Source organism: Pecten maximus, chromosome 1, assembly GCF_902652985.1.
Source record: "Pecten maximus chromosome 1, xPecMax1.1, whole genome shotgun sequence".
Taxonomy (NCBI): domain Eukaryota; kingdom Metazoa; phylum Mollusca; class Bivalvia; order Pectinida; family Pectinidae; genus Pecten; species Pecten maximus.
In genome coordinates this window covers 16,508,430-16,536,421 of record NC_047015.1, presented here as the reverse complement: position 1 = coordinate 16,536,421, position 27,992 = coordinate 16,508,430, and the positions used below count along the sequence as shown (strand labels likewise).

The window sequence follows — 27,992 nt, the reverse complement described above, 5'->3', positions numbered from 1 at the left end:
TATGTTTAACATACCTTAGGTAATAAATTTTATTATCTATATCAAGTTTTAAACAACCATTGTATAGGTTAATGATATATACAAGGCATTATTTTAAAATCAACATGATCTGTGCATTAAAACTTTACAAGAAACCCTCAAATTCACCACTATTCAAACTGACTTACACATACAACTCTCAACCATTCATACCCATAATTAGAATTATCTCCCATGTATATATCTTCCCACAATTATGCCTATAATGATTACACTGGTGACATGGTGGATAAAAAATAATGTAAAATAACTTCCAGTTGGCTAGTTGCCTTCACTATTCAGAGGTTGAACACCAAGTTACTGCATATAAAATCTTTCATGACACCCATGCACTTTCTGGTATACATTTTGTATAACCAAAATCTACACATTAGTCGAGTCAATTATGTAGACGACAAAGTGGTTTTGAATTATTTTTTATGTCTGCTTTTGTCTATTCTGTTTTTACTAGTAATCACTAAATCTGTGAACAGAACTGGTAATTTATCATGTAGGTTTCTGATATTTTTTAATTTTGATGCAAATACATACAGGTGCATCTGTCTTGTAATAGAAATAAATTTTACGTATTCCACTTTAATGTGGAAGTTATTGATTTAAGGTTTCTAATCAACATATTTATTAATTATTGATTAAAATTCAAAAGAAGTTTAAGTATTACCTTTTGATATGTTTAGAGGTCCATCACTGTCCTATACACAAGCTTTTTAAAAGTATACTTCTAAAGACATTAGAATAATAAAGTGCCTCATGTCCATCTTTTTTCATAACCAGTATTTTTTTATGCAACAGATTAATAATATTGTGCTTCTTAATACTGCTCACACATTGGTTTTTTCTTGGCAATAGCATTCATTACCTACATCAATGAAGGATAAAGCCTGAATATGAAATCTTGTATATAAGACATGTTTCCTACATTTAATTTAACATATTACATAGAACAACAGGGCAATTTTCCCCCCGATTCTAAAGCACACTACAATCTACTCACAGCCAAACAAACTACACATAACATAGCACTGGTAAGCATCACACATTTCATATTCACAATTATGCACTGTATTGGAAAGCTAGATATTGAACCATTACAACAAACATCTCGTCCATCTGGGGTGGACACTTGTTTTTCTTCAGTGTTTGTAGTTCTTTTCTAACCATATTTTGGAACAGGGAAATCTTGCCTCGGAGGCAAGCAAGAAAAATCACACTTCAGAGAAAATAAACATGACACCATATCTGAAAAAGATATATATCTTAAATAGACTTCTTTGATTTTCTTAATGTTTCCAATCATTTTCCTTTTAATTCATAATACTGGTATCGATTTATTCCTTGGAAGGAGTTTCGAACTAGATGCAAAATTAATTTCTCATTTGTATAAATAAATATACACAGGGCATGCTGTCTAATCCAACATCCCTGCAGGACCATATAATCTGACTGATTTATAGATCAATCTACTTGCAATACAATGTCATTGTCAGAAATCTTTTGCAGATAAAACTGCCAAATAGGAAACGCAGTAGACATTATTTAAAGACACCTGAAGCTAGTATTCATAATCTTCTGTTTCACAACTCATCTATGTCCAATCTAGATCTTCACACAATTAGTATACTTCATATCAAAACAGCTTCACTATTCCAATCCTCACGGAAACTCAACAACACTGCATATATCATACAGTAAATAATAAATAAACAACATGATTCTCCGAGACAATTCTCCAAGATGCTGCCTGTCGTTGTGTAGGGCAATAGTATATAAGGTCACAGGTCACACTGGTCCAATACAAATGTAAAAATATGGCCGGGTGGCAGTTGACATTATGTCAAAAAATAATATTGAAATCTCAATCTCAGTATGTCTGTTTTTCCTCGGGTTCTCCTTTCTATTGTGTACATGGTGTACATATATTGGGAAACAAAGTCACATGTAAACACATTCTTATGAAAGTTGTGTCTGTTTCACAAGGATTGCTATTTTTTCAATGTACCAAAAAATGATTTATAAAGTATAATTTTAATTACTATTAAAACAAAACTTCAATTTCAGTTGATGCAAAAACAACTTACTAATTTTTAAATGAAAGAGTACTTTTTCTGCAGAAATTTCATGGATTTAATTGAGAAAAAAAAGAAGAAATTCACAATATTCAAACAAAAAACAACAGATTGCACAAATATTAAATATTTTCTAGTACTATTAAATGAATTCATTGCTTTCCAAGTACAGAATGACAAAATATCCGTTACAAAAATCACTCATTATATTTATACCTTCTATTCCCAAAACTTGATCCTTGACAAACCACATGATTAGATCATGATTATTCAGTGTGACAGATACTGAGCGTTCCTCTCTATAATAGAATAATGTGGCAATTCAAATTTACATGTACAAGTTATGATCTGCAACACATATTTTAAAAAAAATAGACAAATTGGTGTTTATGATTATTGCCAAATGATCAGCTCCATTGTTCATGTCCTAAGAATTGTCTACATTCAAGCAAATCACACAAGGAAGCAGACTCCATTTCCAGGACTGAACCAACTGGGTCATCCATAAAAGTTCCATTAACTGTATCACAGGGTGTTACCCCTGATGTCTGGGGATCCAGAGTTTTGTCGACTGTATCACAGAGTGTTATCCCAAATGTCTGGAAATCTGTAGAGTTCAATCAACTGCTATTACTTCTGATGTCTGATGATCCAAGAGTTCCGTCAACTGTATCACAGGGTTTTAGACCTGATGTCCAGGGATTTGTAGGTTTACCCCTGATGTTGGGGGATCTAGAGTTCAATCAACTGTACCACAGGGTTTTATCCCTGAAGTCTGGGAATTTGTAGGTTTACTCCTGATGTCAGGGGATCCATAGAGTTCCATCATTTGTATCACAGGTTTTATTGCAGTACTCAAGGCACTGAGTAATACAACTTCAAATTTTATATACATGTACTTTTTTCAGTCGTCATCTTCATCTAAATCTTCATCTCCTAAATCATCATCATCATCATCTTCCTCCACCTGAAAAGGAAATAAGATTAGTTCTGTATCATTACATGAAAACATCTCAGATGAAATGGACATCCTCAATATTCAAAGTGAATAGAAGAGCTAAATTTTCAAAATGAGTACCAAATTATTTAAGGATAAGTATTGTAAAGGTGGCAGAAGTGATTTATGTAAAACATCTTTTAACTCTTTCAGTACCGTTGTCAACATAATTTAGTCGACAGGCTAAGCTGATGTTATTTAAATGGTGATTTTTTATAAATAGCACCTGACACATACAAATATCCAATGTAATGACATATAAAAGGTGCTTATTATAATAAGTCTTTTGAAACAAACATTTTAGTTGATGAATTCATGTTAATTTCGTTCAGGTTAATTTTTTCCACTAGAGCAATAGCTGATATTTTCTCAATGGGTTGTTAATGTAAACAATATGGCTGCTTGCTACATTTTCAATTTAGATATCTGTATCTAGGACTTTCATAGTGTTCAATGCAACATCTAGATAACCTTTATGTTTCTATATAAAAAAAACAGCACATCAAAAATGCACAGTAGTCTGCCCTGTTTAAATTTCTGAGGGCGAGCCTAATAACTACTTCCGTTATGGAATCCAGAAAGAACACAAATTACGGAAAGAGTTAAGAGGTTGGCTATTTCTAGTGGTCAAAACAACTGACAGGTTGAACTGAAGTTGTTTATGAAAAAATGACAGATCTAGTGATCCTATTTTGCCATTTTGGTGAGCATTGGCAAAAACCTTTCAAATCTTTGTGGCCGTTACATCTATTTAACTGACAGACAAAACAGACCTCAGGTTTATTTCATGTCTATCGACAAGGTTCAGAATCTGATATGCAGCAATAATCGTTAAGGCATATAAATCACGTTTCTACACACTGTTATCTATAATCATTTTCAGATATTAAATCTTAACTTAAAACATTTCTACAACAACCAACAGCCACAGTAGGTGTGACTTTAGATCTCACCTGTTCTCCTAGCTCTTTTAACCTGGTCTTGTATGCATCTATTTTAGTGTCCTGGTCTGCTAATAAAACTAACAAATCTTCTTGTTCTTTTTTAAGGTTATCCAATTCTTCTTCGACCTCACTCTTTTCCTTTGCAACTTTTTTGGTCTCCTCATGAGCTTTCTGAAAAAAATGTTAAAATTGTTATAATTTCAACTTTGACCTGTCTTGACCTTTGGTCTGATAACTTTTTGATTATCACCAAACATTTCTTCATGTATGTAAAGGATAAACATAGCACAAACTATCTTTTTCTATCTTAACTCACAGGAAATTTAACTTAACTTCAGTCTGACTATATAAATACTTGAGGTCCATGTTAAATCCCCAAGAAAGGCATGTATTCTTTCCTCTACTTCCATTACACAAATTGTAACATTCTACATACATGTGTTATTAACCAGAAACATATATATTACCTCTAACATTGGTCTAACAGTAAGTAAGAAACAAAGTCTATCACTCACATTAGCTTTGTCTATAAGATTAAGACTTTCCTCATTGGCCTTTGTTAATCTCTCCTGTAATGCTGATTTTTCATTGGAAAGTTTTTGAACTTCTTCTTTCAGTAAAACTGTATCTCCTCCTCCAGTTACTTGACTTGAAGTTTCATTTTTCGTTTGATTCTATAATGAAAAAAAATCTTTGAATGATTTTACTCATCACAATGAACCTTTAACATATAACATGTCTCACACTTATTTAAGCTACTAATCACTAACTTTTGTAAGTTATGTAATAGTATCTATGGACTACTATGCTAGTAGGAATACTAGTTACAGGTCTTGGGAAATTAGGAAGAATGTATTGTACAAAATTAGACAAAATCAACAACATTTTAATTACATGGTTAACATAGACCTTTCATGACAATAATTTTCAGGAACTTTCTCTCAAGTGAATAAAAACATTTGACAAATACCAGTACATTATGTTGTTATGACAAATACCAGTACATTATGTTGTTATGACAAATACCAGTACATTATGTTGTCATTAGTACTTACCAGACATTCTATCTGTTTCTGTGCTTCGCTGTGTAGAGTTGTGAGTCGGGACACTTCTGCATCTCTCTCTGTCACCATGTGTTGGGCCTCCTGGAGATCACACTTGATTCTGTTAACTGTTGCCTGTAACACAGCCACCTCACTTGGGTTGTTCTCCTTGTCCTCCTCCCCGGCTGTCTGATATGCCAGCACCTTAGCATCGGACACTGTCAGATCTCCCTTCTACACACAAACATCAATCATTCAGCACTAATACATTGGAAAGATTTGTGACTAGTCATGATAACCGTACATTTAAACAACTGGTGTACATTTTCGGATCAGGTTTTAATATACAGAGGTACACAGGCATTTACATGTATTTCTCTTTGTACTATCAAATAAGCAAGTGAAACTTGACTTTATCAATATCAAGTAAAAGGAGATATGGGTGGTGTTGATGTGGGGTGTGTTGATGATTAAGTTAATCCCTTTCCTTACCAATTTTTCTATTGCTGTTTCTTTCTCAGTTACATTTAACTTTAGCCTTTCTAATTCTTCCTGAAGATTTTTGAGGTCATCGTCTTTCTTTGTATCTAACATTGCCCCTTGAGAACCTTTGAAAAAACAAATAGGTTTACAATTAATAAACATAACTGATAACAACAGAACACAAGCATACAAAAAATGTTTTTTTTATATATTTCTTGTGTTAACTAGAAACACAAACTAGTCTTGAAATGTATATTTTTGTATTGGTTGACTAGTGCTGCAGTCATACGCATCCCTCACGATACGATACCTACCGCAATACTTGTCTCACGATACGGTACCTATCACCGTACATTTATTTCTCAAATAATCAATGAAATATATTAAACACCATCTGTTTTTGTTACACTGAACCCAAAATGTTTCCAAATATTTTATTTAAATGAAGCAGGTGCCATGCTGGTTTTCGGTGATACTAATGATCGTGCAGAAAACCGGAAACAGCCTGATTAATAAACCGTGGGTGAACCGTAATGCAAGAAATAAATACTGTGAACCGAACTGTGCCATTTACCGTTACAGCACTATGGTTGACCATTAAATCTATGGTTGACCATTAAATATGATTAATAATGTATTGATATTTCAAGTACATTAAGTTTGATCATGTTAGGTACCTTTCTGAGCCTTAAGAAGTGCATTTTGATCCTTGAGTTGCTGAACCTGTTCCCGTATTTCGCTCAACTGCCCCGTGGATGTGGTATTTTGATAACGCATCTGTTCCAACTCCAGAGTTACACTTTTTAATTGGGTGTCCTGCAGCAGGAAATCAGGAAGGTTTTGAATATAAGATGGATTTATACTTAAGAAACACTTTTATATTTCACGATTTTGTTTTTTCATAAAAGAAAGGAACTTGTTGCATTTAAAATATTTGCATATATTCAAATGTCAGAGTAGGAATATCCTCAAACAAACTAAAATGAACAGCTGTCAAATGAGGTGTGTTTACATAATTGATATATATAGTTACGTATATACATTGTCCATGAAAAAACATTTTCGTTTCTAATTGTGATTATATCAGGACTTCAATGAAATCAATTCTGAATAAATATAAGACATGTTTACCTGCTCCTGTATGAGTTCCTTGTATTGATTAACAACTTTTTCATGCTCCTGTAAATTGGCAATTTTCTGTTTTTGTTCTGCAGCATTAGCATTAGGCGAGACCGTATTTAAAATATCAACTGTAAATAAAATATTGAATTGAGTTGAATTTATACAATGTAAAAAAATGTCTTCAGTTTCAAAACCAAGAATAATATACAGCATTTCTATACTGATCTTTAACCTTGTCATTTGAAATGTTACTGAGCACCAGGGCCAAATAGTTATATGAATGCTTATAGTGACATCACATTATCAGGTCATCGGGTTCATTCCATACCCATCTTTTATACTTCTTTTACCGGTATATCAACATCTCTGTATCTTATTAATCCTGTCAATTGTTGGGTATGCGATACTGGAGATATAAATACTACAGGAAATGTATTTAGGTACTATCTATAGGTCGATGTATAATGAAAATCATCCCATGAAGTCTGTTTTCAAATGATCCATATAAAGCTAAACACTTGCCATCCTTATCAAAAGTTACCAAATTGAATGTTCCCAATATAAGCAGTTTTTTAAAAACAGTTTGTCAATGCAATTTGTTGAAATATAAACAAACTTACCTTCTAGACTTTTAAATATTCTTGTGAATTCAAAATCAAATACCACCTCACTTGGATGTTTGTAAGTGAAATTTGGTTTTTTAGCTGCCTTAGTGTAACTCTCATTCTTTGGTATCTGTGTTAACTTGTCAGAAAAGGATTCTAAACCAATTCTCTTCTCTATTATCTGTCTTAAAGATGCCCTGAAGATCAAAAAATAAATTATTTTACCAATAATGTAGTTTATAGTAATCTACAGTGACATTTTCTTTAGAGGATCAATATTCTTATACAATTTATTCTGCTATGATACATGTTGTAAGAGAATCTAGAAGGCAAAGGTCTTTCTATAATTCAAATACATAAATCATTTGTTTAAGCCATTATTACAGCACATTCAAAATCAATAATATCTTAATACATGTATCTGATAATAGAGAAATCAAACCTGTTGAATGTTTCATTTTGATCATCATTATCAAGGACACATATTCCAAGTAAAAATGAGCACAGCCCCTGGACAAGCGTCTCATTCTCGTCACTCTCTGAGGCAGACACCTGGGTTATCAGCTGTACATAGTGTTAAGAAAACATAAAATATTGTTTCTTTAGAAGTAAATGGTGTTATTTTGGTATCTTTTTATAGAATATAAATATGCATAAACTGGTTCTGATTACACATGTATCAACCAATAACTACGTCATTTAACATTAATCTCTGATAGTTGAATTATACAGTAATACAATGGTAATCAATCAGTAGAGTACATAAATATAAAAATAATAGTCAATTTTGCCTCAGTGTTGCACTCTCATTCAGATGGCAAAAAAATTAAAGCAACAATTTTGTGTTTCAGTTTTTCCAAGCAACCTATACAGGAACCAGAGCATGTGACATCTAAGGATACAAATGGTATGTTTGCTGTGTTCGTGAGGAAATGGGCCACAACAATTGGACAGCTAGACATCCATCCACACATCAGCATCAGCAGTCCAACCCGAGTCTGGATCTTACCACCCTGCAAATATGCAAAAAGTTCAGCATCTGCCAACAAACTACAGGCAAAAATAGTCAATAATGTATACAGGTTGACTATAATCATCATCTGCTAGTAAAACTAAAGGCAAAAATAACCAATAATATCTGCCAACAAATTACTAGCAAAAATAACCAATAATGTATACAGGTTGGCTATAATCATCATCTGCCAGTAAGACCAAAGGCAAAAATAACCAATAATATCTGCCAACAAATTACTAGCAAAAATAACCAATAATGTAAACAGGTTGACCGTAATCATCATCTGCCAATAAACCACAGGCAAAAATAACCAATAATATCTACCAACAAACTACTAACAAAGCTAATCAATAATCTAAATTATGCAGTCATCATCCACAAAATACAGGCACAAATACCCAATAATCTATAACCAAAACTTACACTATCTTTATCAAGTTTTTAATCATGCAAGAAATAAAACCCACAGATATAAGTTTTACATTTGGAAACTAGATTTTTAAGCATATAACAGTACACAATATGATCCTGTATAATGATACCAAATTTGAAGACATTCAAAAACAAATAGAAACCGTAACTAAAATAATCAAATATTTGTTGACACTGTTTCTCTTTCAATTAATACTAACTGTTACACCGTTCCCATCTTTCAGGCCTAGCCTTTAATCAGGGATTACAGGATCCACCCTGGGGACATCTATCTTTCAACTTTTTACTGTTCCATATTTTGTACACCACGGAATATCACTAATTCACAACATCAATACAATTTTATCTGCTGTATTTATCATATTCTCTGATGCAGTATTTCTGTTTTGAAAATAAAATAACAAAACATTCACAAATTACATACAGAGGTAAAAAGATGCTTAGGTACCATAGGAAAGGAAGACAGTGAATCAAGTCAGAAATAGAGGAAACACCGAGTAAAATGCAAGGGAAGTGTAGAATTGTGACATGATGCAGAAAAGTGTTTGTTCTTCTTAATATAAACAAAGGGTAATTCATGAGCTTCAAAAAGAATAAATTATCTCTTCCTTTTTTATAAGTCAGGAAAACACTGGTTTACTCTGACCTGTGCTTTCATAAAAGAGGTAAGACCGGATTTGTCTCAATTGGGATGACCAGAAACTACAAAATATTGGGGGACATTAAATGATGTGTTGATGACTGTAATAACTATTTTTCCCTGTAGTATTTTTTTTCACATCTTTATAAGATTTTAGATTTTCCATACATTTGCTACATTTACATTGTTAATTTAGAAAATTTGAGAAAGAACAAGAATGACTGTTGGCAATTAATGTTAATGTGACGCAATTCAAACAACACAACAAGCAATTGTTAGTGCACGATGCCATTGTGTCCAAAGCCATGGGAGATGGGGATACAATAGTAGGATACTTACATCAGCATACATAGCATCTTCCTGTGTTAATTACACAGACAAGGTCACAAGCTATCAACACTAGCTAGCTAACATACATTTTATTATGGAACAAAAATAGAATCTTTTTTGAAATGATGCCAAGCCAAACAAAACAAAACAGAACATTCCAAGGAAAGAACATTTACTTGATTCAGATATAGGATAAAACAGAAAATAACAAAAGGGGGTAGTCATAAAAGTGTATTAAAATGTTCTGTGGTAAACTAAACAAGTTAATAAGGATCCATGTTAGTGAGATTGGAACAAAAAACACTCAATTCAAAGCTATTTTTGTCTGATTTAATTTCCTCCCATATGCAGAAAGCTTTCTTTTTAATCCCTATTTTCTCATTGTCTCAATTTACTTTGTCCTTATTGACATCTGCAATATCATCAGGAGGAAATTATCCTCACACAATGTTTTAATTTTCTACATTTAAGACTAAAAAAAAAAAAATAAAGAAAAACAATTTCACTTCAGTAATAAGACAGGAATTATCCATTTTAAATAAATTTTGTTCATGAATATCATTTTCTTCTTTTCATTGATAAATCAACTATGAATTAAATAAAAAATGAACTATGATCCCTTGTGTAAGGTTCTATGTATTGATTTACTCCAAATAACTACTCAAAGAGAATCAAAACAGAAAACCTTTGGTTAGGAAAGGTAGAAAGTAAGACAGACAAAAATACTAATGTTAAGAATACATAATTGTGATGTGTATGTTTTATTTAATACCTGAGACAGTATGTTGCAGCACTGCTGTAGCAGGGACACAGGCGGACTCCCCAGACTGGTAGCCAGCTGAACCCTCAGAAGTTGTTCCTTCTGAGTGGGGTTTTCCATGATTGCATGTAACAGGGCTACTGCAGCGAACCAGTTAGACAGACAATCAGCACTAAACAGCCCCCCACAGAGTAGCTGACCTGCAGATATCGTGTTGGCTGTAACAGAAATAGATAAGATTCTGGATAAACAGCAAACAGATTAGGTTATACAAAGCATTATCTACTCATTATCAAAATTTACTGTACAGTTTTATCTTCTTCATTTAAGTTCAATTCCTTTATTTGTGAATGGCAAAAGAATTAAAGAAAAATTTCAATAAAAAAAAATTGAAACAATATGAGAAAGGTAAAATGAATGATTTCAAAATAGAGAGATTTTACCATCAGAGGATGTAGGTAGGAGTGTCTGGACTATCTGTGATTGGCCGATCTCATTCCTGTATAGGAAGGACTGGAAACAGTAGAGCACAGCACACCTCAGTGTAAAAGGTTGCTTCTCATTCACCATAGACATCAACAGAACCACAATAGCAGGTCTGTAATATACATGCATTAGATATCAATAACTACATGATTACTGTTCAGTATGGACATTTATAATCCTCCTTTGGGAATTAAATAATACCGAATATTGTGTAAACAACATATCAAATCAATTTAATTATATTAACATGAATGATGGAGATCAAATATCCAGTAGCTTTCTAGCATTTCCATTTCTTTTCATTTGACCAAATTGAAAGCTGTCCACATTGGTAACATTAAATCCATACACTCTTTTTGTTACAAATCACCTGAAATTTACAGGCAGAAGTTTTATCACAATTCCAATGGCAAGTTAGTTTACTGCCTAAATGTGATTCTCATCTCAGAACCTTAAGCAGAATGAAAGACATTGTATTGTTATCTAATATTGTATTGTTACCCTATAGTTGCAATTAGATTTTTAAGCAATATTTCTGTAGTACAATATTGCTACAAAAATTACGCAGAGTATAAAAAGAAAGTCACCATTCTCATATGTTTCTATCTGTAAAATCTTATCCAAATTTCCATAGAGAATTGTGTGGAAATATATTTATACATGTATATATATGTACATATCAAAACAATCAAGATCATACTGTCAAAACATCATAAAACTAAGCATATATCTACATATACTGTACTTATATACTAACCTGGGAGGATTTGATGGAGCCATCACCGAGGCAAAGTACTCTTGATTTTGAGGATTGCCTCTGATCACCTCTGCTACAGTGTTAATCGTCTTTGGTAAAACAAATGTATAATTACATATTTTATGACACATAATAATAAAATCATATATTCTCAAAATATAAAAAAAATCTTGATCTTAATTTTCATTTGAAATTCTGTTAATAAGTAAGATAAAACAGTAATTTTTGTGGGGGTTTTCAGACAAGTTTAGAACACTAATTTGAGTTCTACCAATTAGAAACATAGTGGGAACCCAAAATTTGAGTGAGTCCCAAAGGAAAAGCACGAGTCCAGGAATCTGATCTCAAGAGTCATAAAAATCACTTTAATAATAAAAACATTAACAACAATACAACAATTTTGTAGATATCAATGTAGAATTTGATATAAAATTTAGAGTTGAAGTTTACTCAGACTTGCATTATTCCTGTTTATATAGGAGATGTATAAAACTGGTGTACGTACCTCAGTTAGGACATCAGCAGGCACTCCACTAGCCATCAGTATGGTACACAGCTGCTGTACTAAACCTGTAATAATAATACATGTTTAATGTAGTGACTTTTATTCAGTAATATTTCTGCTTGTGTTAATTGACTTGTTTAGGTCAAGATCATACTTTTGGAAATACTCTTCTATGTATATTGGACAAACCTAGTTTTTTCATTTATACTCTTTTTATTAAGTATATTTTAACTAAACTACATCATCAACAAAAAATCAATCAGTGATTTAATGAAACATTTACAAACCATTTCTTTTAATTTTGATGTAAAAGAGTTTCAATGACAGAAATGTTACTTATTGCTAAACTTTTTCAATCTCCATTTAAATAGATTGATATCTAAAAGTCCTATTGTCACTTGAGCATAAAAATCCTTACCACATTGAAACATTGATCTTTGGCATGCTGACATCTGCTGTTGTGGACTGTTAGGAGACACCAGTGTACGGACCAACTACAATGTAAATTAAACTTGTTTAAATGTTTCCCTTATAAAAATACTCCAACTTTAACAGTAAAAAGATATATGTGTTCATGTTAGATATAGACTGAACATTTTTGGAATAGCAAATTCCACCCTGGGCATTTTTCATAAAAACCTTCAGATCAGTTCTACTTCAGTTAATGAGTGGGCCTGAAAAACCCTAGCAAGACCATCTCTAGAGTATGTCTGTTCTGCCTGGGACCCTTATACAAAGTCAGACATAAGATAAGTCTTCTCAGACACAAGATAGAAATGATTCAAAGAAGGGCAGCCAGATTTGTCACTAACAAGCACAGAGACATCTCCAGTGTTGGTGACATGCTGCAATATTAGAAAAGACCTAGTCCCTCCAACCCACCTCACAAAACAAGCACACCACAATACATATCAAACTCTGTCATGTAGAACTCAGGCATGTAGCTTTTCCTTCTTTCCAAGAATGACCATAAACTGGAGCTCCCTACCACCAGATATTACATCAATTCCCTCTACTTTCAGCCTTCAGGGGTCTATATTATGTAGATGTGGATGTCAATATTAATGTCCAAAGTCCAGACAAATTACATGTACATTTGTATAGCCAGTTCATAGTGGTCTGCACAGCCTTTAATTATATAATGCCATGTATATCTTGTAAACAACTACATTTTGTCCAAACCTGTGGTAACCTTGTGTACATGTTAGAAACAATGTGTGGTCTTGAGTTAAACACCTATGTAAGTTAACAACTATACTTGTCCAGACATTTAACATTTTGCTTATGTTGGTGACATTGGTACTGACCTGTAACATTTTGTGGGTACTGACCTGTAACATTTTGTGAGTACTGACCTGTAACATTTTGTGGGTACTGACCTGTAACATTTTGTGAGTACTGACCTGTAGCATTTTGTATGTTGGTGACATTGGTACTGACCTGTAACATTTTGTGTGTACTGACCTGTAACATTTTGTGAGTACTGACCTGTAACATTTTGTGAGTACTGACCTGTAACATTTTGTGAGTAGTGACCTGTAACATTTTGTGAGTACTGACCTGTAACATTTTGTGAGTACTGACCTGTAACATTTTGTGAGTACTGGACTGTAACATTTTGTGTATGTTGGTGACATTGGTACTGACCTGTAACATTTTGTGAGTACTGACCTGTAACATTTTGTGAGTACTGACCTGTAGCATTTTGTGTATGTTGGTGACATTGGTACTGACCTGTAACATTTTGTGAGTACTGACCTGTAACATTTTGTGTGTACTGACCTGTAACATTTTGTGAGTACTGACCTGTAACATTTTGTGAGTACTGACCTGTAACATTTTGTGAGTACTGACCTGTAACATTTTGTGAGTACTGACCTGTTACATTTTGTGAGTACTGACCTGTAACATTTTGTGAATACTGACCTGAAACATTTTGTGAGTACTGACCTGTAACATTTTGTGAGTACTGGACTGTAACATTTTGTGTATGTTGGTGACATTGGTACTGACCTGTAACATTTTGTGAGTACTGACCTGTAACATTTTGTGAGTACTGACCTGTAACATTTTGTGAGCACTGACCTGTAACATTTTGTGTATGTTGGTGACATTGGTACTGACCTGTAACATTTTGTGTATGTTGGTGACTTTTTGTGCTGACCAACCAGGCTGTGATGCTTGTTGGTCAGATTTCAGATTGAAGAAAGGTGATAATCTCTGTATGAAGCTGCTCTCACGGAAGAAATTCTGGTTTGATGCATTATTCTTCAGTAGATTCAACAGCAAAATAAGACAGTCCTCTACTACGATACCTGTAACGAAACAGATAACCTGGAATATGTAGCCTTGTTGTCAATGTCAAGGTCAAAGTTCAAACAGAGGTCACAATATTCACATTTTTGCATGCGACGTAGCAAGCTACCCCACCAGCACCTTATCATGAAGAGGTGTTCGTAATAAGCCTAGAAAGGTTTCCATACACTGGTCCTGAGGCAAAAAAGTTATAAGCATGCACACATGCATGGCAGTGCAATACATATTGTATACTCTGCAAAATATGTTGTAGGGATTGAAATCAATTTTAGCTGTCTAACTGTGAGCCTACCTCCATCACTGTCACCTTCTTCAGCAATCACATCAAACAGTCTCTCAAATGCATTTTCAAAAGCAACAATCTTCTGCAAGTTAGCATTGTTCTTGGTCAGCTGAATTAGTAGTAGAAGTGCCTAAAAGTAACCAATACATTTCTTTTTAAACAGTTTGATTACTTTGTATTCAAAGTCATGTTAAATTGTAAACATTCAAATTTTTTGTCTTTGTGTATTGGTTTATATATTAAATTAGGACATTCTATTTTCAATACAATATAGTCATATCTTTTTTCATTTAACAGAGTATGCAAGCCATCGAGCAATCAAGAGTATAGTATATTTATTAATCATGCATGAATATTGCTAAAATTCAATCTTAATCTTACTCTTTGAACATTTTACATATTTCCTAAAGTTTCATCAAATCAGAGAGTTTTGATATGGAAGAAAACAGGAAGATGATCCTACACATGAGGACCTACATCTTCTTTCCCTTCAATTAAAACTGAAGTGATTCCACACCATACCTTTGTTTACTAGTTAACAACAACACAAATTATGTGACAACAGCGACAAGGGATGCATGAACATTCAATCACTTCATACAAACACCAAACTTACATCATTGCGGATGATTTCTCTGCTGTCGGACAACAGGTCCATAAGTTTGGACACGCCCATGGGACTGACTAGGATAATTTCCTGCAAGTCTTTGCCTTTATTCGTTAATAGAATTGTGAGTAGTCGCACAGTTGGCCAACGGATGTGGAAATCATACTCCTTTGAAAAAAAACAACAATGTATTGAAACTTCATAATAACAGGGGCACAAAAATCTATCATTCATGTTGATATTACAGTCATTATTAACTATAATTGAGAAGGGGATGAGAAATATGTACATATTTATTACAACATGACTTAATCTATTCTAAAGTGAATGTTGATCTATACTCTTTAGATTTACAATGTAATTTTGTTACATAAATCAGAGTTTGACTGAGCATACCTGAGATTGGCAGAAATCTTGATCCAATGAAAATTGAAAGGCCATGTACAACTAGGATGCTTACTGAATATGTGCCTTAAGTTTAAGAAAATCCATTTATTCATTTCATGGCTAATGATGGCCTAAGGCCCTTCTGTGTTGTATATCTCATTAAGGTCAAAAAAGAAAAAAAGAAAAATCTTCATTCTAAATTGGCAGTGACATAAATTGTTCACAGATTAATGTACCTCCAATAGTGACAATAGTGCAGGCACATTGTCTGTTTTCTTAATAAATATTTCTGTAAATTGGTTTCCTAAGTCATCCGGAACATTTTCCTGCATCTCTTCTTCATCTGAAAGAGAAATACTTGATATATAGCAAAGGAATCATTTCTCGAAAATATGTCACAAAATAAATTACACGAAGTTACAATCCTATTTTTGTAATGACACTTACACACAAAAGTATTACCTTTTATTTTAACTGAAAGTTTATAAATGCCATAAAGGAGAGGTAATAATGTCAACAAGTGGGATACTGCTTACCAAATTAATATTTTGCCTTAAGCCTCTTCAATGATTACTCAAATGAAGTTGTTTGATAGATTTATGTTACATTAAATTAATGCTGGAAGTAGGTCATGGCCATTCATTCTAACAGACTTAATAGTCCTTCATCCAAACATGCTAATAGCCTATTATCATGAGTAAAGGCATTTTGCAATGTTGCAACATGCCATAAGCCAGCTGAAAATGCTAACAGCTTTGGGTCTGCAGGCTTTTTCTATAGGTCCAACGAGCATATTTGGTCCCAATTGCCTTATTTTTTTCCCCAACTCTAACACAAAACACTCCAAATTACTTGCTGACATTTCAATATTTTTGATTTTTCACTTGATTATTAAATTCATATTTTGGCGTTGTCGGAATCTTTCTGATGTTTTAGTGTTTATGTTCCCATTTTCACACACTTAGCTGACTTTATTTGAGGTGTTTACACACCAACATAGAAGCAGTCTAAAAGAAAGCATTAGGCCTACATCAAGATGATTTGATTAGGGGAAAGTATTGGTAAAAATTGAATAACCTTGAAAGATTTCAAACATAACAAAAGATCCAAGGGGGATCTTGGCGCCCACTATTGAATGATCTTTGTTGGTTCTATGTCAGACTGATCATCTCTCTAATTTTCCCTTCTTTCTTTTTTTCCTCTTAATAATCTGATAACAATAACAAGTGGAACCTACATGTGAAGTTTGAGAAAAATCCATTCAGTTCTTTTCAAGAATAAAGTGATAACAAACTTCAATTCTCAAAATGCAAGTTGGCCGCTTGTCAGATATTTATTTTTTCTGATTAAAAACCTAAATTGAATTGACAAAACTACAGACCAAATAGAATCTACTCATCATGTTTGAGAAATGTCCCTCCAGTTTGTTTTTTTCAAGAAATAGCAATAACAAATTTCAACTCAAAATTCAACCTGTCTACCATTTTGTTTTGCAGATCAAAAATCTAAATTAAACTGGCACAACTAGTGACCAAGGGGTATCTACACATGAAGTTTGAGAAATGTCCCTCTGGTACTATTCAAGAAATACAGATAACAAAACATCAATTCTCAAAATCAACAACGGCCAACGGTTGACTATTTTCTTTTCCACATGAAAATTCTAAATTGAATTAGCACAAGGGGAACTTACTCGTCACGTTTGAGAAATATCCCTCCAGCACTTTTCAAGAAATAGCTATGACAAACTTTGATTCTCAAAATTTAAGATAGCCGTCTGTAGACCATTTTCTTTTTCTGATCAAAAACCTAAATTACATTGGCACAACTAGGGACCAATGGGGACGTACAAATTAAGTTTAGAGGAATATTCTTCCAGTACTTTTCAAAATATAGCAATAAGAATGATTGTTTGCAGATGGACGGATGGGTGATGATGGACCATGGACTCATGAATGATATCAGAAATATCACTCACAACAAGGAAATACAATTATATACAACACTACTTCAGCCAGCCAGAACTGAGATGGGATATAGTGACAGTTTCACACCACTACAGTATTACTACTACAACAATGCAATCTGTACAGTCAAGATATTATGAGAATGCTGCAGTGACGTTCAATAACAGTACAGCAAATAGATAGTTTTCAAAAAAGAGTTCAAAATAGTAGTCTTTTTTACTTGGCTTCCATAAAATTTGAATGCTTCTGTTACTTGTCAACTTTAAATGTAGGTCCAATATTCAGTGCAATCTACCAGTTGACATACAGTGGAACTTCGTTAACTCGAACTCGGATAACTCGAATACCCCGCTTAACTCTAAGTACCTCGCCGGTCTCGGCCGAATTCTCTCTTTATCTTAGTAAAAAAAACTCGGAAAATTCGAATTCGGATAACTCGAAAAACTCGGATAATACGAAGTAAAAATTTGGTCCCAACAATAAAAATCCTACTTGAAATGTTCGAATAACTCGAAGTATAATTTTCGTCGATCGGTGGCAAACGCCGACATTTTTTAAGAGCTAAATTCCGTTTGTAATACTGAACATATCGGCACTACTAACCTACATGCTATTATAAGTGTTTCATAAATTCATAAAAGAAATTGTCGGTTGAATCTTATAGCAACAAGTCTTGGTGATAAAAAGTACTGCTTTACTTACATCAGGTAATTTCCCAAGGCGGTCGCCGATATCAGTACACACGATAGTCAACAACTCATCTACCCGTTCGCTCAAGCGGAACTAATCTCTGACTCACCGGTAGATCTAGATCTACCCGGCTGATGTTTTTACAGGTGTAGAAATGACACAGTCACCGGCGCCTATTAAATCTTTAAACTGCTGAAACAATAGCGTAATTACTGCCGAGGTGTTCAGAGTACAACTGTAACGGTCAGTGCTGTCTATTAAATCGGATAAAACGCCAACTCAGTTGCAGTAACATTTTATACGCACATGCGCAGCCCAACTTCCGGTGCTGATACACATGGAAATGGCGTGGTTATCAATAAAAAGCAAGTAGGCCGATCAAACAGTATTTTATATATGTCCAATAAAAGGTAATGGTTCTGTTACATTTTGTATGCAATCTGTGTTAAACTTAAACGGTTATTTGTTTTGACATTAATAACTTGTTATTTTGTCGAATTCCGTTTTATCGTTTACCTTTTGCAAACATGACTTTATTGAAGTGACTAAGTGAAAGAAACTTTATCGTGACTGTATATCGGCAAAACTACACCAAATTACAAGTGACATAACGAAACATTACATATATATTTACATGTATTGACCAGTCTTCACACTAAACTGATGAGCGACAGAGCGAAGTTATAATGATTATATAATGTTGACAAATATTGACCAAACTTTTCACCAAAAACGATAACTCGCTTAATTCGAACACTCGGATAACTCGAAGTTTTTTCGTGGTCCCGTCGACTTCGAGTTAACGAAGTTCCACTGTACAAGACTACATAAAAGACAAATGCACATTATTATTATTATTATTGTAACATATTTAAGGATTAAACTGTCTTTTTTTGGTGTCTATAGTTGATATAGATGCCAGAGCTTTGCAAACAAATAGCACAATATGACACGTTTGTTTGTAAAGCTCTGGCATCTATATCAACCATATAGTGCACAATATGACGTTTGTTTGCAAAGCTCTGGCATCTATATCGACCATAGACACCAAAAAAGACTGTTTAATGCTTATATTTACATTCTCGACATATTTTTGCTATTTTTGAAAATTAAAATTGAGTTAGCATAAAAAATGCCAATATTCAGCGACTTCGTCGATGGGGTTTGACAAATGGAACAGCCTATTTTTTCAAAGTTTATTTGTCAGTGCAGATTGGCAAACAGTGCAGTGAAATAATACAAAATAAAAACAGTCTGTTCAATTCTATATATTATTTGTGTATCAATATTGTATAGAATTTCTTTTTGATACTTTTTAATTAACATAAATAACGACGTAGTCCTAGGCTTTTTTCTCATAGAGCCATATGATTGCATTAGTTACAAGTAGTTCCGGTGGGTGAATCGCGTGGCATGGATTGATGTCACGTTTTGGGTGTCAATTATGCTCACATAGACTGCAAATCTTTTCACTTAGTTTATATCGTGGCTTTGCCACCAAAATGTAAATATATAGCCATGTTGAAATATCTCAATCTATACTTTCTTTATGTTTTAAATGAGATCAAGAAAATGTTGTATTTTAAGAATATATATCATATTTTTGAGAATTGTTCGCAATCAAAATAAAAAAATACCATAAAGGATGCAAAATAAAATATGAATTGTCTGTATACATATCTATAAGCTTTTTATTTTTGAGAAGAACTTTCAACTACTTTGCATACTTTATCATATCGCTTACCTTGGAATTATATCTTAAATCTTTTCGAAAAAAATGAGGTTCATTATTACTAAAATATTGCTAGGTATAGTATAGCTATATCGGAATATTTCCGTCCCAAATTGAAGTAAACCTGTAATTGGAATGATTTTTCCAAAATGTGTTTTGTTGCATTATTTGTTCCCTATTTCTTGACTTTGTTTTTTCCAAAAATGGTCAGAAAAAGGCCTAGTCCGACGCAATGGCCTCAGGCATCAAGACTGGGGAGTTAAACATTTCAGCACACCAAGATTTAAAGATCCATATTTTTTTTTTAAATATTCTACATGACACAAAATTGGACTCATATCTTTTTCCTGGTCTTTTTATCTAATTATCACTTACCATCATCCAGTGGTTCATTCGACAAAATATTGCAAAGGGCATCAAGTGCATAGCCTGTGATTTCAGCATCACCTCTGGAATACAACACATCAACATAAGTAATTTGAAGTTAAAATAACATTTTTGCTTTAAAACTTTTCCTAAAATTGTGGAAATCTTAACCACTTTAAAAAAAGAACTTTTCAATATGAATAGTACTACATTCTACAAATTCAGTTACATACACATGTATAGGTAAGTGACCACAATCTCACCATATTGATAAATGCTGGTGTATGATTTCTTAATGACTTTGAATTCAGGTAATACAGTAAAAGTGCTAAATGAAATCATTAATGCCATATGAACAGGTAAGCAGTGGGGCCATCTAATTGAAAATGCATTTTGCATTATTTTACAATGTGAATGAACCTTAATCCTGAAAATGATATCTCCATAAAACTCTTCTGTATAGTATACATATATATATATATGCGTACAAATTGTACACACCTGTAATTTATTAAAAACATATTTTTAATTGTAACCTCATAGAAACCATAACCTGACATTTACAGCAAGGAAATTAAAATGAAAAAAAAAAAAAAATAATAAAAAAAAGAACAGTTTTTGTTTTACACATATATATATACATGATATAAATTGTACCTGTCTGTTTCTAAAGTCTTTGTCAGGATATCCATTCCTTGTGTACCAACCTCCAGTCTGAATTTCTGAGAGAAAAAAACCCAGGTAATTTAAGTGTAATCAGTGATAAATGATAAGTTAATTCTAAAAGATTGATTCAATTTAATATACAAGAGGCCCATGGGCCTTAACAGTCACCTGAGTTTTGATATATATTTTAGCATAGTTGGGCCCTGTGACCTTGAGTGAAGGTCAAGGTCATCCATTTGAACAAAATGGTATCCCACCATCCCAGCATGCTACACACCCAATATCAGGTATCTGGGCCTCTTGGTAATTGAGAAGAAGTTGTTTATTTTAAGATTTAAGCACATTTGACTCATGTGACCTTGAATAAAGGTCAAGGTCATCAATTTGAACAAACTTGGTAGCCCTTCATCCCTGCATGCTACAGACCTAATACTGGGTCTCTGGGCCTTTTGGTTAACAAGAAGAAGTTGTTTAAAGTTTTAAGCATATTTGACCCCTGTGACCTTGAATGAAGGTCAAGGTCATCCATTTGAACAAACTTGGTAGCCCTTCATCCCAGCATGCTACACACCCAATATCAGGTCTCTGGGCCTCTTGGTAATTGAGAAGAAGTTGAAAATATAAATTGTTTACGACGCACGACGGACACCGCCGGACAAAAGGCAATCGCAATAGGTCAACTGAGACTTCGTCTCAGGTGACCTAAAAAACTAATCATATATCCATGATTTTTACCTTAGACATGGCTTTGAGTGCTCGAACAGCATCCCTGCGGTCATCTAGTAATGTGGAAGACTGAACTCTGTCTACAAGTCTCTCAACCTGAAAGTTATAGAAGTGTAGCATATTTATTATATACTGTACCATATAATTACATGGAAGAAAGTGTATAACTAACATATCTATTATAAATGTTAGTTAAAACATCTTCAGATATTCCACGGTTATTTATTTCCAATCCTTATCATGCTGACAATTTCAATTACCAGCCCTTCCTGTAAAATGTCAACAACAAATGTGCAAGTTATTCAGACATAGATACCAATGAAGTAAATACAATAGAATAATCTAATAACAATTTTTGGGTGTGATTAGGTTTAGTTGAAGATACCGCTATTTGTGATTTTTTGGAAAATTGTCCAAAATTGATAAAACTTGAAATCCATGAAATGTTAGTTACTCCCAGAAAAGGTTCATAGAGTAAATTTTCAACATTGTGGGTACATGAATGAGTTAACTTAGGTTAATTATTTTAAAGGCAAACTTTTGCGATACAATTTTTTATTGCTTGTTGGGAAAACAAAACTCACTGAATTCAAATGTAAATAATGTGTTTGATTTCAACAAAATATGAATTTCCTATAGCATAAACACAATTAATAAAACTCAAGCTAAATTTACCAACAACCTCTAAAAGCATATCTTGGAATATTTCTGATGTGCATGAAAACCAAACACATCAACTCACAAGCAATTATTGGCACGTGCTGATAAGAACGCCCGAGTGTGTGGACTGTAGTTTCACACCAGGTAATTGTTTAACGATATACTAACCTACTCAAAGTTGAGTAAATATACCATATTCCACCTAATAAGGACGCAGGGCGTGGGTAATTGACAGTGGGGGCGCCCTTATTAAGATTAGTTATTCTGAAGTTTTATGAAACAGACTATACCTTATAGCAGAATACCCAAGGCTGTGAAACGGTAAAATATTCATTCATAAAAATATTGCAGATCAAGATATCTATTCATTATCATATATTAAGCTTAAACATCACTTGAATATTCCTGTAAACTTGTTAAACCATGCCAGCTGATCTTTAGACCAGAGAACCTGTATTCCACCATTTATGTTCAAATGGAACTCTTTTGTGTTCTATTTATAGACACAGGTGATTTCCCAGATCATATTAGACATCGTTTTCTTTGACCTTATAATTAATTTACAATGTCTTTTACTAGCTTTCTGTTCTGAACAAAAGTTATTTATCAACAAGAATGAAGTCTTTTACTTTATCTTCAAATAAAGATGGTAAGTTATTATTTGTATGTGTGTTTAGTTTTGGGTGCTCTTTGCACTGACATGTCATCTGTAGGAATAGACAAAATGTGGTGAAAACTTGTGTTCCAGTTACTTGATTTGCTGAAGAAAATTGAACACAAAGTAGCAAAACTTTCCACATGAATTATTACTCTTGAACACCATTTTGACACTCAGTCAAAGATTTATTTCCTTGAAAAAAGGTAAATTTAAAAAAAAATAAAAAAATTATTAGGTCAAATATGGTAATTGACCAAACAGTTATATTTTTTTAAAGTGATGTTTGAAGAGAAAAGACATGACTTGTGACACACGACTGGAAAGTAAAATCACAGGGATCTCGATCATTTCACGAAAATTTATCAAAAAAACACATACACTTTAATCATTGCAAGTTAAATAAGTTTTTAATATTACCGGTAATTATAATTAGTCATGATGGGTCTCACTAGTTACCGACAAGAGCCGACAAGAGCCGACAAGAAACTAGATTTACCGACAAGAGCCGACAAGAAGTTAGAATTACCGACAAGAAGCCGACAAGAAAGAAAATGAGAGATAAAATAGTTTTTATTTACTAATACAATGTAAGATTTGTTGATTTTTTTATTTAGGAATATTTTGTGGTCTGAAATAATGGTTGTGACAGGTAATATTGAGCCGACAAGAAGAATAGATCTACCGACAAGAGGCTTGAATTAACGATAAGAAGCCGATAAGATAGAAAATGAAATACAAAATAGTTGCTTTTTTAATTTATTTATTAATACAATGTTTGATATGCTTTTTTTTTTTTTCTCTCTCTTTCTTTTCTATTTTTGATTGTTTTGTGGTGTCTGATACAATGGTGGTGACAGGGAAAATTGAGCCGACAAGAAAAATAGATCTACCGACAAGAGGATGGAATTACCGACAAGAAAGAAAATAAAAGATATAAAACGCATTTTATTTACCAATTCTATGTTTGATTTGGTTATTTATTAGTTATTTATTATCTATTTGGATTGTTTTGTGGTCTAATGTAATCTAATGTTGGCGACAGGTAATTGAGCCGAAAAGAAAAACTGATTTACCGACAAGAGGTTGGAATTACCGACAAGAAGCCGATAGGAAAGAAAATGAAATACAAAATAGTTGCTTTTTAATTTATTTATTATCACAATGTTTTATTTGTTTATATTTTTATTTTGGATTGTTTTGTTGTCTAATGCAATGTTGGCAACAGGTAATATTGAGCCAACAAGAAAAATAGATCTACCGACAAGAGGCTGGAATTACCGACAAGATGACGATAAGAGACAAAGTATGTATATATTATTCTTTATTTCTTAGTTGTTTTTGTTTTCATGTATTTGTTTTGCATTCGAAGTTAAACATATTCTGTTGGTGAATGTTTTTGGTCTCAACAGTTAAATATTCCACCACTGACGGTCCCACCAGACTCACTGAAGTTTTATTTTTTTAAGCGATAGAGTTTTTGCATTTATTGTGCGTTTTCTTTGCCCAGGTTTACGTGCCAAAGATTGAGTTTGTGGGATTGTGAGACTAGCATCCGTTGACTTAGGAATCTTTGCAGGGTGATTTAGAACATTGGAGGCTGCTTACTGGTGGACTTAACTCGAAGTCCCCATGGCCGTATAATGCACCATGTATTAAACTTTCTTGTACATACAGACGAAAAACATGTATATAAACATTTTGTCATGTCTAATATTTTGTCGCGGTTCTTCAAAGATATTCAGTTCGGGTGCTGGTATTATGTGTTTTCACTGCATAGGAAGCCAGCCAGTTAAGTGTATGTTGTCATTGTGTAAGATTTCGCTGGTCATTATTACTCTTGGCAGAAATTTGTGTATACAAGTTACCCGTGGACGCGTGTGTCCCCTAAGGTCAATCGGCACGTGGCTCATAGGTGAAGGTATGATAGTATAATTTCTAAATATGGGCCCGCCCACATCGCCAATTACTATTTTTCATTATCTGGTAGTTGGTGTCAGAATTAATTCATTGCAACAATTTCTAATAATCAATCTACACGAACTTATATAAAATAAAAATAAATTGTGATTTACCTTTTTAAAATTAGTACGAAATTTGGAATATATCATGGGTAGTTTTCTAATCAATACAAAATTAACATTGAAGTTATTCCATTATCATATCATTTAATAAATTTTCTTTTAAATATATACATATTATTAAATTGTTAATTGTTCAATATATTCCAGTACATATAATTAAATTAGTATGTACGAAGAAATAACCTTAGTTTTGATAAATAAAATGTGTTTTATCTTTTATTTTCTTTCTTGTCGTTAATTCAAGCCTCTTGTCGGTAGATCTATTCTTCTTGTCGGCTCAATATTACCTGTCACAACCATTATTTCAGACCACAAAATATTCCTAAATAAAAAAATCAACAAATCATAGATTGTTTTAATAAATAAAAACTATTTTATCTCTCATTTTCTTTCTTGTCGGCTTCTTGTCGGTAATTCTAACTTCTTGTCGGCTCTTGTCGGTAAATCTAGTTTCTTGTCGGCTCTTGTCGGCTCTTGTCGGTAACTAGTGAGACCGGTCATGATGGACTAAACTGTCTGCCTTTTTTTTTATTCTCTATCAAAAAATGGAGCTAAAATTATGGTTTTAATAATTACCTATGATATATTCATGAATTAAACATTTAAAAATATTAATGCATTTTATTGACAATGGCAGGTGGACTATGGCTACAATATATATACAAATACACACGAGTTCCTTTTATACCTCTTCATAAAGTGTGCTGTCTGCCTCTACAACAGATTGTGGTGAACTATTCCATATGGGTGATGAAATTATAAATGTAATACATGTAACAATTTTCACAGTGTGAATTTTAAACAGACACAGTTATATTCAATTAAATGTAAGTATGTGCTTCCTGGATACTGTCTAAAGAGAGCTCATGTGTTATAGGACACTTCAACCATTTGATTTTTTAGTTTACTATCAACGGTATTTTAGTGCACTGTATCGTGTTAAGACATCTTGATTCATAAACATCTCATTGGAATATTTACTGGTATGTAAACTATCAATATAATTGTTGCAGAGTACTTTTACATAATTTCACTGACAATGTTCATATACAAATGTATATCTTTCTCAAGCATTTCATTGTCTGTAAACAGTCTGTATCTGTAGAAGTATGTTGTGGGTTCCAACACTGGTTTTCATACAGGGAGGGATTTAGTCTATCTTAGATAATGATGAATCTATATACATGTACTATATATTACTCTTTTACTTTTTGAATGAAGTGTCTTCCATGACTAAAAACAGGTTCTGTATTACTATATGAATACAATGCACCTAGATGGGTGTTCTGGGATAAATAAATATCTAATTTATCCATATATATAAGTAGTAGAATGAATATTCATACCCTGCCTACTCTGCTCTCCGGCAGGGTATGAAGTCCCTCCCATTGGTGATAGTGTAGCAAGTCCTGATGTGATTCACATCGGGCAGTAATTAGCTATTATTATAATTTTCTCAGATAAAAAACACATGTAAATTCATGATTCTGGTATCTATTAATAGTATTTAATCCACAAACCTGCACATTATTTCATTTCCTTGACAATAAATGGTAAAATCCAAAATGAGCAAGACACAGAGATATCAGTTCAAACATACCGCCATCTTTGATTCAAGTGTAAAGGTTAATTTCATTATAAGGAAATAAAAATAATTGATGCTAATGAGATTTTTCTGTGAGATTTCAACAGATAAACAGATTCGGAGTTATATACCTCGGTGAGCTAGGTCAAACATTCTGAAATTGAATAATTACAAAGTAAGATGCACTTTCTTTACAACCCTTACAAAAAAAATCGTTAAATATCTCTGATAATTATTTTTTTAAATCGTAGTAGCTTCATCCATATTTGGTCATGCATACCATATTCAGATTAGCATCCGCGCGTGAGTTCTCCGAGAAGTAGCATGGCGCATTACGGAGACAAGTTGCACAATGTTTACTTATACATGTACTTATATCACTCTTTTACTTATATTTTTACTTAAGAAGTTAATATTACTTCCAAAGTTACACAGCATCCGCTATTTATAGCATTTTCGAGGTTCATTGTTTTGCATTTGCAACACTATCGTCAATGGAAAGGAATCGTAGCTCTGACGACGACCATCTGTCAAATTGTCCGTCCGTCGTCCAGAGCTACGTTATCGCAGCTAATAAGGTATATTTGTAGGTGTTGTGTCACACTCGATTTTAATGTATTTGCACCAACTTCTTAGCGACAGCAAACGTTGTCAGAGATTTCCACGTTATCATATAGTAGTGCGCTCTGACCCTACACCAGACATGGTGTCAGGGCCGGAGGAAACTCGGGCTAAATATGTATACATATTCTGATGTCTGGAGAGGGGGGGCTTACCGGCCGGTCTTAAGATGCGTTTCCGCAGTCATAACGCATTGTACCGACTAAATGAATACTACATGTTCTAATTTGGTGTTAAGTATGTGTGGCAATAATACCAACCGTTTCAGCTCCAGTGGGTTGACCACCTTCTTGTGGTGCCCCTAGATATTTTCGGAAGTACTCCATCGCAGACGTCTGTCGTGTCTTCCGGCTCGTACGCATGCGCAAACTTACAGACGTGGCATTTCCGGGCCAATACTAATTTTCTTTCCCAATTTTCTAA

At 33.3% G+C, this 27,992-nt stretch overlaps 1 protein-coding gene across 2 annotated transcripts; it reads right to left on the bottom strand.

Annotated features, from left to right (window-relative positions):
* LOC117326183 (general vesicular transport factor p115-like) lies at positions 1-27,953 on the bottom strand. Of its 2 annotated transcripts, XM_033882829.1 has the most exons (24): positions 27,830-27,953; positions 21,974-22,060; positions 21,230-21,294; positions 20,582-20,655; positions 16,054-16,160; positions 15,440-15,598; positions 14,833-14,953; positions 14,349-14,539; positions 12,643-12,718; positions 12,225-12,289; positions 11,720-11,808; positions 10,920-11,074; positions 10,489-10,694; positions 9,726-9,746; positions 8,202-8,312; positions 7,742-7,863; positions 7,315-7,496; positions 6,704-6,822; positions 6,250-6,388; positions 5,582-5,697; positions 5,102-5,323; positions 4,562-4,720; positions 4,056-4,217; positions 1-3,072 (listed from the first exon to the last, which is right to left on the bottom strand). In XM_033882829.1, the coding sequence occupies exons 1-24, from the start codon at positions 27,929-27,931 to the stop codon at positions 3,010-3,012; spliced, it is 2,913 nt and encodes a 970-aa protein (XP_033738720.1). In that variant the 5' UTR covers positions 27,932-27,953; the 3' UTR covers positions 1-3,009. The 2 variants fall into 2 exon arrangements, with proteins under 2 accessions (XP_033738720.1, XP_033738729.1); XM_033882838.1 differs by lacking the exon at positions 9,726-9,746 and having other exon boundaries at positions 27,830-27,952.
* Between the last annotated feature and the right edge of the window lie 39 nt (positions 27,954-27,992).

Coding starts and splice junctions, on each gene's coding strand:
- LOC117326183 (XM_033882829.1), bottom strand. CDS start 27,931: ATGCGTACGAGCCGGAAGACACGACAGACGTCTGCGATGGAGTACTTC. Junction 20,656..21,229: donor AAGACTTTAGAAACAGACAG/GTACAATTTATA, acceptor GTTGTATTCCAG/AGGTGATGCTGAAATCACAG. Junction 6,389..6,703: donor AGGAACTCATACAGGAGCAG/GTAAACATGTCT, acceptor TTCCTGCTGCAG/GACACCCAATTAAAAAGTGT.